General features: G+C 39.2%; 1 protein-coding gene across 2 annotated transcripts in view; it reads right to left on the bottom strand.

The window, feature by feature from the left end:
• Nucleotides 1-954: 954 nt before the first annotated feature.
• Nucleotides 955-13039, bottom strand: part of LOC131046353 (pyruvate dehydrogenase E1 component subunit beta-1, mitochondrial) — a 116028-nt gene continuing 103943 nt past the window's right edge. For both annotated transcript variants that reach the window (XM_057980079.2, XM_057980078.2), the window contains exons 12-15: nt 2611-2649; nt 2393-2517; nt 2169-2283; nt 955-1592 (exon numbers count right to left, since the gene is read on the bottom strand). In XM_057980079.2, the coding sequence (XP_057836062.2) occupies nt 1524-1592; nt 2169-2283; nt 2393-2517; nt 2611-2649 (348 nt within the window). In that variant the 3' untranslated portion in view covers nt 955-1523. The remainder of the gene's footprint in view (nt 1593-2168; nt 2284-2392; nt 2518-2610; nt 2650-13039) is intronic.

The following is a 13039-nucleotide window of genomic DNA, read 5'->3' as shown; positions in this document are numbered from 1 at the left end:
TATGTTTCCTTGGCTTCTACATCACAAGAGTTTCATTTTAAAGCTCCAACAAAGTTCAAAGTAAATCACCCCTGTAAACACCATGCTAACTTTACTATGACCCATTTATTGAGGGGCATAGTTGCATAGTTTTATCACAAACATTAAACATAATATTGAACAAATATGAATGATCGGTACACCCACTTGAGTTGCCGATTATGGTATTAAATCCAAGAGAATTTTGATGCCATAGGTAATCAGGGTGTAAATTCCATCAGAATTAATTAAAGCTTCTCTAAAGTGGATAAGAAAATAACTTCGACTTGAAATGTATTGCATCGATGTTTCCTAAGTATTTCGGCTCAAACTCTATACTCAAGGATGGTAAATACCACCTTAGCATCCCTAAAATACAAAAAACAAAAAGTCAACTACAAGCAAATTAACAATCTGCTAACAAGAAAAAGTAAACCTCTTTCAATTGCTAAATTTATAGTCATCTAATCAAATATCACTTATGGTTGATCTTGAAAATTTCCAAATTGATCTCACTGCATGCCAAAAAATTGATATTTCACGTCATAGATTCACCATTCCCTTTCATTCTAATTATTACGCTCAACAGTAAGACTGTTCCAAACCTGAGTAATTGTCCCCAAATTATAAACACATTTATGACATCAAAAAAATACTAGTATATTCTTCAGATTAATGTTCCCTTTGTTTTGTCTATTGTCCCCAGAAATTTTGAGGCATCACTCCAACTACCCCAGAAACACATCCCTCCCACATCTGCAAAAGCTTGTGGAAATCAATTGAAAACCTATTGAGCAGTCACAAAATTAGTCCCCAGACATTGTTTCAATTAACACAATGGCATTCAATGAATTGAAGATCCCGAGTCAGTGTCTCAGGATGAATGTACTGCAACATAATGCAAAACAACTAAATATTTTGGGATGGCCAACAAAGTGCTCAAAAATATAGTATAATTATTTTGGTTGTATTTGAATGGACAGTACCAACACAGTTTTACCGATCTGGTTACAGTCAGCAACTAAATCGGTTTTAGGGCTTTAAAAGTGCGTGCAATTATTTGGGTCAAATCCATCCACAATGAGATGTTTCTTGGCATTTAACAAATCATTATTATTCAAAAATAAAAACTGGTGTTACAGCATTTGATGTTATGGCTCATATTGGCTCCAGACAAAATGACACCAAAGTTTTGGTTAAAATTGATGGGCGGCAGATGATAGCAGTTTATTGAAATTAATTTCAATACAAGCGAGGATCATTTCCCTTCCAACTGACCAGTAACTAACAGTGAGAGATACATACTCTGACAGTGGAAAAACAAACCTTTCCAGCATTAAAAATTGCAGGCCCAACACAGATGGAAACAATCCTCTTAACCAAAAGAAAGTTCAAAATAACCATGCCCTATATATATTAGGATAAACCTGAACGCATCATTAGGCCTCGTTAACATAGAGCAAATTTTATTTCATTTTAAAAGAAAAAATGAAATAAAATTTACACTAGGCAGTTGCACTCATTGAAACTTCTCTGTAGCAAGCCCTTTTTGCAGCACGAATGATGTCTTCTACCTGTAAAATGCAAAAAAAAAAGTGAGCACAAAGTCAATCAATACCAGAGAAGGCACCTTCTAATACAAAGAAGCTTACTGCACTAGTCTTATAATCACAGAACACAAACCCATTATTTCTGGATCAACCTTTTGCACGTACAAACTATCATCATATTTCATTGATCTTCATTCTAACCTCCTAAACTTCATTCCACAGCATTTTTCACAAAACTAGAGAATCCAAACTTCCACCAGCCACAATTTTTATCAACAAGTTTCACAAAGCTAGAGAATGCAGAATTCCAGAATCAACCAGACATAAAACCATGGCATATGTTATTCTGCAATGTATTTCCTACTATAACATATTTTGAGAGTTGTACAATGCAACCAGCCAACACAATCCAAACATGAAAACCAACCCTTAACATTTCCAAATTGATGATCAACACTAGCAACATAAATTAATAAAGGCTGCCAGGAATCATCAGCAGTTTCCAAGGAGAACAAAGCAAACACATCACAATAACTATGAAACTAGGTTAACTTTGCAAGAGAAATAAAATGAGGAATACACAAAAGATTTAGAAAAAACCTGTGGAACTGCTAAGCGCTCCAAATTTGCGGCATAAGGCATAGGAACATCAGCCCCCGCAATTCTTTCCACAGGTGCATCCAGATATTCAAAGCTTTCCTCAATCACAGAAGTACTGTTCAAGACATCAAAATATGATCATGTGACCAAGGGATATACCATTTCAATACAGGCAAATGAATCAGAAAAAGTACCACCCAGAAATGGATAGAAAAACATCTTACCAAATTTCTGCACCAATGCCATGTTGTGGAAAACCTTCTTCAACAGTCACTAACCGATTCGTTTTCCTAACAGAAGCATTGATTGTAGCTCTATCCAAAGGTCGAATTGAACGAAGATTTATAACCTACAGCATGAAATGTCAACTTTTATGCAAATCTTCATAAAACAAATAGCTTTGAAAATCAATGCCCATAATAATCAAATTGAGGAGATTCACCTCAGCACTGATTCCTTCTTTTGCAAGTTCTTGTGCAGCCTGAGAAAGCAATTTGTAAAATTATTTCATTAATGAAATTATTTGCACACATTTTACTAACAAAAACATACATGTTTTCAAAAAAGGGAAAAACAGCACTGCTGCAAATGCAGATGCAGATTCAAATCCAATAATACTGCAGTCAGGTCTTTGTTTTTCAACTCTAAATCCCTATATTGTATTCTACTGCTGGTTACGCCATTCATGTTATAGAATTAGAATCATTCTGTACGTGATCTGTATTAATTGTCATGATTCTCACTTGTCCTTCCTACATAAAGAACTATTAGAAGTAACTATAAAGTGATACTCAGCTCTTTCTTTTTTCCAGCAATGTTCATGGTGAAGAATTATAAATAAAAACAGAATGATACATCATACTGCATCTATGACTAAAGCTAGATGAGCATGTGACTCCAAGGTCCCTTGGTGCACTAATCTTAAAAGAAATCATAGAATCTCACTAAGCACTCCTTCCTCAGCAACCTGTAATGCGCTCCTAACAAGGTTACAAATCACAGTCATTCTGCTTGCTACAAATCCAAAGTAGAATTACTCTGCTAATAAATGCAGACTACAGTCTGCATTTGAACAAACCTACCTCCACAACTGCATGAAACATCACATAATTGCTGCAGCTGATCCTCACCAAAGTAGTTCTCTGAACCCTAATCTGCTGAAGGATTCAGACCTATGTTACCCCGAGTTTCCGGAAGGGGATGGTTGGGGATGGGGGTACGCGTTCCCGGGACGGTGATTTTTTTTGTCAATTTTGGGGACGGCTAGGGGATAGCAAAGGGGACAGCTATATAAAAATAGGGAAATTTAAAATATTCATATGAAAACATGGATAAACGTGCACATATACATTATAGAACCTTAACATATAAGAACCAGCAGAATTCTTATGCCAAATTTGTGTAAAATTGAGAGTCGAAGTCAAATTGCTTATAGAATTCATTGTCAAAATTCACTGCCTATATGCAGAATTTATGGGGACATCCCCTAGGAGTCCCGTGTCCCCAGGACGTCCCCGGAACGAGGACGCCTAAAAAAAAATATCGGGGATACGTCCCCAGGTAACGTAGATTCAGAGCTCTCATTCAAGGGCATTTCAGTGCCTGTAACTGCATTTAGGTCTAAAGTTAAGGATCATTCTTGTTTCTTTGAGGACATCTCCCATCTTGATGATGCCCCCTGCTCTCCTATGGTGTTTGCCAATGATGGCAGTGCTTCAGTTCCAGCTAAAGGTAATTCTCCCTGCAAATTCAAGCCAAAGAAAACGTTTCTTGGTTGAAGGATGCAGATTTTTGAAAAATAAGGGTTAGGAGGCTAAAAACGGGGAAGAGTTAATACCTCTAAAATGTTCTGAGTCCTCCCCTGTTTTAGTATTTGGGGAATAAATAATGGAAGGAGAGAAAGACTTCTCAAAATGTGGCTTGATCTGTCGTTTCAATCATTTGAGGACTGGTGTTTCTGAAATGCACAAATGGATATCCAGAGAATAACAGCCACACATGCAGAGCCATCTAAAAATTTACCTATATACAGATTTTTTTTATTGCAATGTTTAATCCCCCAAAGAGAGACTTTATTCTTAATGATGAGGTTTGGTTATCTTTTCTTGCTTTTTGTTGCCACAGATGCTTTGAAACTTTTCGTGAATGTTCTAGCTCCAGTCATAAGTCTACAAGCCAAGCTTCTCAATGCATGGAAGCTCAACTGCTTTAGGTTCTTTGAAGGAGTCTCATTTCATTTAAGCCCACTTAAGTATCTTCTACTGTTAAGAGGCCCCCTCGAGGGGCTCCTTTGTTTCTGTTATCACAAAAGCTTGCACCATTGCTGAGCTATCAACTCAGCAACCTTGTGAAACATGGAAACAACCTCGAAGTGTGGGACCTTGCGCGAGGGGTCGAATCTCCGGAGAAGGGTGGCTTCCTTCTTCAAATAGGTGCAGATGTTGAACCAACTCAACACTTTAAAACTAGTTCCTAAGCCTACCTAAACAACTTGCAAAGGTAAAGGGAAGAGAGAATGCTGGAAATAGGAGGTGATGCACCAAGAAGAGATTGTTGTTACTCTCCCCACCGAGATGACACAAAGAATTAACTGAAACACCCAGGAGATGCACAAAATTCAGTTTGCATGAGTGACTCCAATGCATGTATGGAGGTTAGAATTCACTAAGTGTCAAGAGGGGAGAAGGATTCCCACAAGTCACACTCAGAAAACAAGTTAACACAGCATATATGGAGAGAAAAGCCACAAGACATACACCTATAATGAAGGTAAGAAAACATACACAGCATACATAGGTTGAAAGAAGGCATGAGTGGTGATTTTCAATTAATTATAAGGCCAATGGCCAAACTTACAGTTGCATAAATGCAAGAAAAATACAAGAGAAGTGGGAGAGCATGGAATAGCTCAAACCAGCAAGGAGAGAACCCTTTACAATGAGGCTTAACATCCTTTAAATAGAAAAAATGGTTACAAGGGTGATCATGACCCCTGCATGTCAGTCTGGAAGTGCAGGGAAGTGCGTGCACTTGACTTGTACATGCAAGCAACCTAGCCATACCCACAAAGGGCAATCCTGAGAAGGTGGATTGACTAAACTTCCAAAGTCAGGAATGACATAAGTCACCAAGCATGGCCCCGTACCTCCCCTGATGGAAATCCTGCCAAAAAACATTAAATGCACACCTGTGGCTCCACAAAAGAAAGTGCATAAGTCACCAAAATTGTCGGAGCATTTAAAGCCTTGAGTGTCGATCACGCCATCTGGAAGTGTCGTCAATCGGAAAGAAGTCCGGGGACTTCGGAACCTCAGGGTTTCGGGGTCCCGGGAAGGAGAGCAGCAGGGAACTTCGGAACCTCGGGGTTCCAGAGTTCCAGAGAACTAGAAAAAGGGGCAAAGGGAAGGAACTTCAGAACCTCGGGGTTCCGAAGTTCCAGGGGAACTAGAGAGAAAAGGCAAGGAGAGAAGGAACTTCGGAACCTCGGGGTTCCGGAGTTCCAAGGAAGAGGGAGAAGAAGAGGAGGGAACTTTGGAACCTCGGGGTTCCGGAGTTCCAGGGAAGAGGGAGAAGAAGAGGAGAGAACTTTGGAACCTCGGGGTTCCGGAGTTCCAGAGAAGACAAGGGAAAGGAACTTCGGAACCTTGGGGTTCCGGAGTTCCGAGGAACTGGCAAGGGAAAGGCGGAATTGAGAAAAGGAAGAAGAAAAGAAAGGAACTTCAGAACCTCGGAGTTCCGGGGTTCCGAGGAAGGGAAGAAGAAAAGAAAGGAACTTCGGAACCTCGGGGTTTCGGAGTTCCGAAGAAGGAAAAGCGAGAGAAGGCAAAGAGAAGGAACTTCGGAACCTCGGGGTTCCAGAGTTCCGGGGAAGGAAGAAAAGGCCAAGGGAGGAACCTCCTCCGGACAAGGCAACACTTCACACTTCATGATTCTTCTGCTTTCTTTTTGATCAACTGAGGCAGCGCTGGTCCATGGAACATACCTTTGATCGGTTCTTACTGCTGGACCAAGGGTGTCATAAAATGACAACAGTTTCCTTCATTGCCTTCTAAGAAGGCTTCTTGAGAAGTTTCCTTTGGTGGATGATGGCTTATTTCCTTCATTGTCTTTGAAGAAGTCTATTGAGAAGGTTCATTTGGTAGATGATGGTTTATTTCCTTCTTTGCCTTCTCAAATATTAAATCTAAAAGCTCCTATTGGCACATGCCCTAAAATGTAAAATTTTCAAGCTCATGTGTTCTCTTTGTTGCCTTGGCCCTACTCCACCCATTATTTCATTTACATCAAAGAATTCCTTTAATGGGCCCCTTTCATCAATTTGTGTTTAGTGTCATGCTTTGCCTCCCCTTATATCTTTGTCATGAGCCTACATTTCAAAAATGTCAAAAATTTCTTAGTACAAAGGTCTTTGAGTCAATTTTGAGGCTTGGGTGGGTTTTCAAAACTTTCCTAGGTGCCATTTCCCTATGGTCCCCATTCCCCAAACCCCCACCTTGACTTATGCGTCAAAATTTTGAGCTTTGTCATGATATCATGTCAAAAGTACTTAAACCTAGAAATTCCTTACTCCTAATAGCTTTCTAGAAATTTGAAGGTCTAGGGCTTTGACAACTTAATAAATCTCATACCACTTAGACAATAATACTGAAGTCTGATCCCCAATGCCCTTGTTCTTTTCTTATCTTAAACCTCTTGAGTGTAATGTCCCTTACCAGATCTATTTCAATATGCTAAAACTGATTGATATTCTTCAGTTAGTTATTAACAAGTTTTTATTTATTTTCCTCATTAAATGATTAATTTCATTATTCATAGTTCTTAATATAGATATCAGACCCTGCTACTACTTCAGTTTTAAGGGAGAAGGGTTTATGTATGTTACCAAAGCGCTTAGAGACCAACTACAATAGGTTCCCTCAAAGTTTACAGATCCAAGCCCTTACCTATCTTGGGTCTATACCCTCAAGGTTTATGGGTCGCTGATCCCCACCCTATCTTGGGACTTAGCCTATTGCTTGGATTTAGACTGCCCCTCTTTGGAACATCTCAATCCCATCTTCATAAATACTGGCAGTAATAACATGATTTAGATTATTAGTATACTAACTTCTTATGTATTATGAATATATATGAAATTAAGACAGACTGTCTTACATATTACAGTCTATATTAATATTATTAATATTACTACTAAATTCTGCATAGGAACATTATCAGACTTCAAATATTAAGCATACATATTAAGCACATCCCATGCATACCACTAAGAACAAGGATGTTACTGCCTGTAACTTATTGACAGTTCTGATCTGATCTGATCCGATCAATCTTGCTGAGTATTAATATCTTATCAGTCTCCATCCCTTCAATGCCTTACTTTTCCCATCTTATCCTATTTTATAGTCCGCACATCGATAGAAAAGTTGTGTCTCTTCTACCCACACAACCCTCTAAAAGTTAACGTCCCTTGATAAATACAATTTTTATTTGTGAATCGCCACCACAGGATACTTTTCATAACCGATGCTAATATGTGATTAACATAAATTGTTATCCCTTCATGTAATTGTCTTTGTTAAATATACACATCGTAGCAATTGGTTTTCATTATTAATACTCTCTTGTTTTGCTGCCTGTGGTAATAAGACCGCTGCTCTTCTAATGCATGTATTAATAATTAATTGTTGCAAAGGCAGACAGATCTGACATGCATCAGATCTGGTCTGCCACTAACTATGTGTTTGCTAATGCCTTAATCGATAGGATGCAGCCAATAGGAATTACCTTTAGGTAGGATAAGTCTTCATTGTCATTTGTTATGCCAATAAGGTTCTGCCTACGAGACCTTCATGAATACTTGTGTGACATCAGTATTATGGTCACCAATTCAGTATGTTCTCAACTCTTCATAAATTGATCATGGGAATGGATGGATATCAATTCCTCATCTTCATCTTATTCTCTATGTTTTACTTGGAGGCTTGATACGAAGATCATGAAGTCTTATGGGATAAGACGATTTTCCACAATGTCTATATCCTACGATTGTTATTAATATACAGCTAACTATTAGTAAAATGTGCAATGTGCAATTAATCTGATTATTGAATTAAGGATGGGGACATGACATTGAGTCCCAGCTCCCGCAATTCTTTGAACTTTCCCTTGCACCAATGCTTGAGCATTGGATCACCTCAAGTTCCAATCTACACTATATGGTAAACTCCCAAATTTTTCCCTACCATCATACTTAAAGGTGATTGTATCTTCGAACTCCAAACTCCAATCACTTCTTGACATTTTGAAGCCAATCACGAGCTGTTAGGCCTTTTCGTTTGCCACCACAAATTGCACAAGGTACCCCAAGCTCCAACCCCACCAGCATGGTGGACTTTGCAGGTCCCTTTGTTTCTAAGGAAGACTATTAGCAATTGTCCAAAGCCCCGACCCCACTCAATATAAGCTCTTAAGCAAGCTTTCAAAATTTCCTCTAACTAGAAAATGGCACTCAATATCCTAGCTTTCCCACAAGCTTCTGAAGTTTTCTTATCAACCTGCCTTTTGCAAAATTGTTCTCCTCCCACTGCCTTGATTCTTAAGCAATCCCACAGTTATACTGCTCTGGCTTCCTTGGCCCACAGAATGTTTTCTTCCTTGCACCCCTAAATCCTGACTTCCTAATCCCCTCTTACAATGATGCACCCTTCAAGCATGAAAATCAACAAAACCTTGCCATTCAAGCGCAACACCCCACCTACTGACCTACACTTTCCAAGATGCCATTAATGCTCAAAATTGATCATGATGGACATGCAAAATCACTCAAGTCCCACCAAAATGCCACTAGAATCCTCAGAGGCACAAACCCATGTGAGAAGTGTATGAAGATGACAAAGGCAGGTATGGGCACTAGGATGACATAGATGAAAACCTTAGCAATTGCAGGTCTATAAATAGGTATTCACTACCTCTCTAAACTCAGAAAGAATATTTCAATGATTCCAAGGTGTCCAGCAACATATTCAAGGTAGAAGTTGCTACAAGAGTGTGTTATTGTTGCTTTCAATGCTTTGACCTGTATGCGACTCCCAAAAACTTCACACAAGAAAATAGAGTGCATAGTAAGAGAATGTTATACAAGATAAACAGATGTAATGGTTGTTGGTCACAAAGCAAATTCTTTTACTGGCTTAGAGGGGTTCTAGGGTATCAAATGATGAATGTTCAGCTCTGTAAAATGATAAAGCATGTTTCTAAATCAAGGGAAGGGCTAGTCTAATAGGGTTTTACCTGCAACTTAATGTCTTCATGATAGGCTGTAGTATCTCAAGAGGAAGCTTGTTATTGTCTCACTTGCCATATTTGCCAGCACAATTGTAATCATATGAGTTTAATGTGTCATAGACATTCTAAGACATCATAAACTTCTTTGTGATAGTCTTTTCTTATTATGCATAGGATGCTATTTATTTGTGATGGATAACTAAGCATGTTCATTTGCAGGTTTCCATATTCTTTCAGGTTGTGAATATACAATCACGTTCCATTGCTGATTTGCAGGTATGTTTTCATCCTCCTTGCAATTTGTGATTCTGTTCCCTAATGGAGTACGCACCAGCCTGATTGGTAAAAGACCAAACATATTTCAAATTTAATCAACTCTCTTGTTAGATAAGATCTGGTGATGCAACTCATGATGTGTTCTATGTTATCCTCACACTTATAAATTTTTGTGGATCATACTAGTGTATTTCTCCTCTTACATGTACCCATGAAAAACTAAATGGATTCATTCTAAAGGATATAACACTATTGTTATCTTTTGGTGCATTGTAAGAGAGAATTCTCATCTACTTGTAAGAGGTCTTGTATGTCTTTTTGCAGCCAGTGCTGACATGAATTTAGTGATATTCTTAGGGATTCAACAAACTATGGGTATGGCTACTAAGGCCTTGAGTCTAATTGTTTATTTTTCTTTATTCATCCTATTGTAAAGACCTCAAGGAACACCCCCCTTAGCCTAACAAAGCCTAAAGATGAAGATGAGTTTACCCACTCACAAGCATTCATCCATTCATGCCACTATCTAAGCATAAGTCCTACCCACCTTTGTTGACAATATCCTTGGCTTCAGGTTTTGGCACTAGTCTTTAGGATTTGTGGAGATACATGTTTTAGAGCTAACAATTTCAATGGTGGATGAAGTTTGTCCTTCTTCTTCTTTTCTCACAGGGAAGACTGCAAATAAGCCTCCTAATATGAAAGTATTTGGTAAACAATCGATTAAATTAACGAATGATCAAACGATCATTAAATAGAATTACAAGAGATAGATGTTTCTATTAAGAAACAATTGATAACAGACACTAAATTAGAAACTCCTAATATTTATAATATCTTACAATAGTGACCATTAAATTAACTGAATAAAGATATTATTCTAATACCCTCCCTTAATGGTCAATCTGTTTATGACACCAAGTTGCCCCCTGAACCTAACAAACTTATCCGGATGTAGGGACTTGGTGAGGATATCTGCAGTTTGGTCCTCAGTAGGAACATACTGCAAATCCACGGATCCATCTTCAACCAGCTTGCAGATGAAGTGACAATGACGCTCAACATGCTTGGTCCACTTGTGGAAGACTGGACTTTAGCGAGTTTCAGCACCCCTTGACTGTCACAGAACAGGGGTGTAGGACCAGCTTGAGACAGTTGGATGTCTGAAAGCATTCGTCAAAGCCAAACTGCCTCACAAGCTGCTTTAACTGTTCCTCGATATTCAGCTTCAGTCAAGGAAAGAGCTACGGCCTGCTGCTTCTTACTAGTCCAAGTGATAGCATTGGTGCCCAAACTGAAGACATACCCGGATGTGGACTTTATGTCATCAACAGAGCCTACCCAATCTGAATCTATGAAACCGAGGAGTCTGGGATCTTTGGTCTGTCCATAAAGGATACCAAAGTCTAAAGTGCCCTTGACATAGCGCAGGATCCGCCTAGCTGCAGCCCAATGATCTAATGTAGGCGTTGTCATGAAGTGGGATATGTAACTCACTGCATAACTCAGATCAGGTCTAGTGGAGGTGAGATAGATTAAACTGCTCACTAGTTGCCTGAAATCGGATTCATTCTCAACTAGAGAACTGGATTTGGCCGACAACTTCAGGCCTTTCTCCATAGGTCTAGATGCAGATTTGTAGTCCTGCATTTGGAACTTGTCTAACAAAGCCCTGGCATATTTGGACTGAGAGATGAAGATGCCATGAGACTGCTACCAAACCTCAACACCTAGGCAGTACTACAGAAGCCCAAGGTCGGTCATGTCAAAAGACTGGCATAAATTCTACTTGATTCCTTGAATCAAAGATGTTGAACTGCCAATGATGATCAGTTCAACATAAATAACCAGAATGATGATATCACTGCCACTAGTCTTGACATACAGATTTGAGTCGGAAGGAATCCTCTGGAAACCCTGATCTATGAGGTAGTTATCAATTTCCATGTACCATGCCCGAGGAGCTTGTTTCAAGCCATAGAGTGCTTTCACCAATTTGAGTACCTGGTGTTCTTTTCCGGCAACCTTGAATCTAGGAGGTTGCGTCATGTAGACTTCTTCCTATAACTCACCATTTAGGAAGGCACTCTTGACGTCCATTTGATGGACCTTCCAGACACATTGAGTTGCCATGGCTAGGACTAATCTGATGGTGCTCATCTTTGTTGTCAGAGCAAAGGTCTGCTCATAATAAATCCCTTCATGCTGAGAGAAGCCTTTCGCAACGAGACGAGCTTTGAACTTATCCAAATTACCATCAGCCTTGTATTTGACCTTATAAACCCATTCGCATCCAATGGGTTTCTTCCCTAGAGGAAGATCTGACAGAACCCAAGTGTTATGTTTCAACAAGCTCTAGTGCTCAATTGCCATAGCTTGTTCCCACTCAGGTATCCTTTTCGCCTCTGTGTATGTTTGTGGTTCACATACACTATGAATGTTGGCCATGAGAGCAAAATTGACATAATCGGGCTACTTACTCTTCTTCCGAGCAATTCTACCCTTAATGAGCTGTAATATCCCAGTAATTTTTGTTTTGTTTTTTAACAATAAGAATTACAAGCAGCACCACAACCCGTTAAGGTTAGAGAAATAATCCAAACTGCTGAAAGGGAACCCTTCCACCTTTTGTTCACCGAGAGCCCAATCTGGGAGGGTGAGACCATACGATGTTCCAGGGATCGTTAGCACCAAAAATCAAACTGAAATTACAATGTCTAGGCGGCAAGCCAGCCCCTTCTGCTTATCCAGCAAGATAGAAACCAAAATCTTGGCGGTAAACTAGCCAAGGGAAAATGACAAGAAACTGAAATTCAATCACTCTACCGCATATTTCAGCGGGAGGACATTACATTAAGCTATCACTCTACCACATATTTCAAAGGGAGGACAATTGCATTAAACTTATCACTCGACCACTTAATCAGTGGGAGGACTGAGTACATAAACTGAATTCAAAGCAAGAAGGCAGCTGAGCCAGCCTCTTCCACTTATGCAGTGGGGAATACAAATAAGGGCAGCAAGAATGATTGATCAATACTACTGAAACAACCTTAAAAAATAGAGATAAGATGAGAAGAGTGATGCAGATTATAATATTACGAACAATGAATTTCTGCTACATCCAAACTGCAGGCTGGAATTACAAATCAGCAAACTATGGAAATGCTAGAATGCTCATAACTCCCTCATTTTACATCTGAATCAACTCAAACCAGTCCCAAACCCACCATATAATATGTGCAATGACAACCAATTAAAGACACAACCCAAACAACCCCTTATTTAATTTGCACGCATCCCAATGCAAT

This window comes from Cryptomeria japonica, chromosome 8, assembly GCF_030272615.1.
Source record: "Cryptomeria japonica chromosome 8, Sugi_1.0, whole genome shotgun sequence".
Lineage (NCBI taxonomy): Eukaryota > Viridiplantae > Streptophyta > Pinopsida > Cupressales > Cupressaceae > Cryptomeria > Cryptomeria japonica.
Note: the sequence above shows the minus strand (reverse complement) of the source record. Positions and strands in the feature narration are given on the sequence as shown.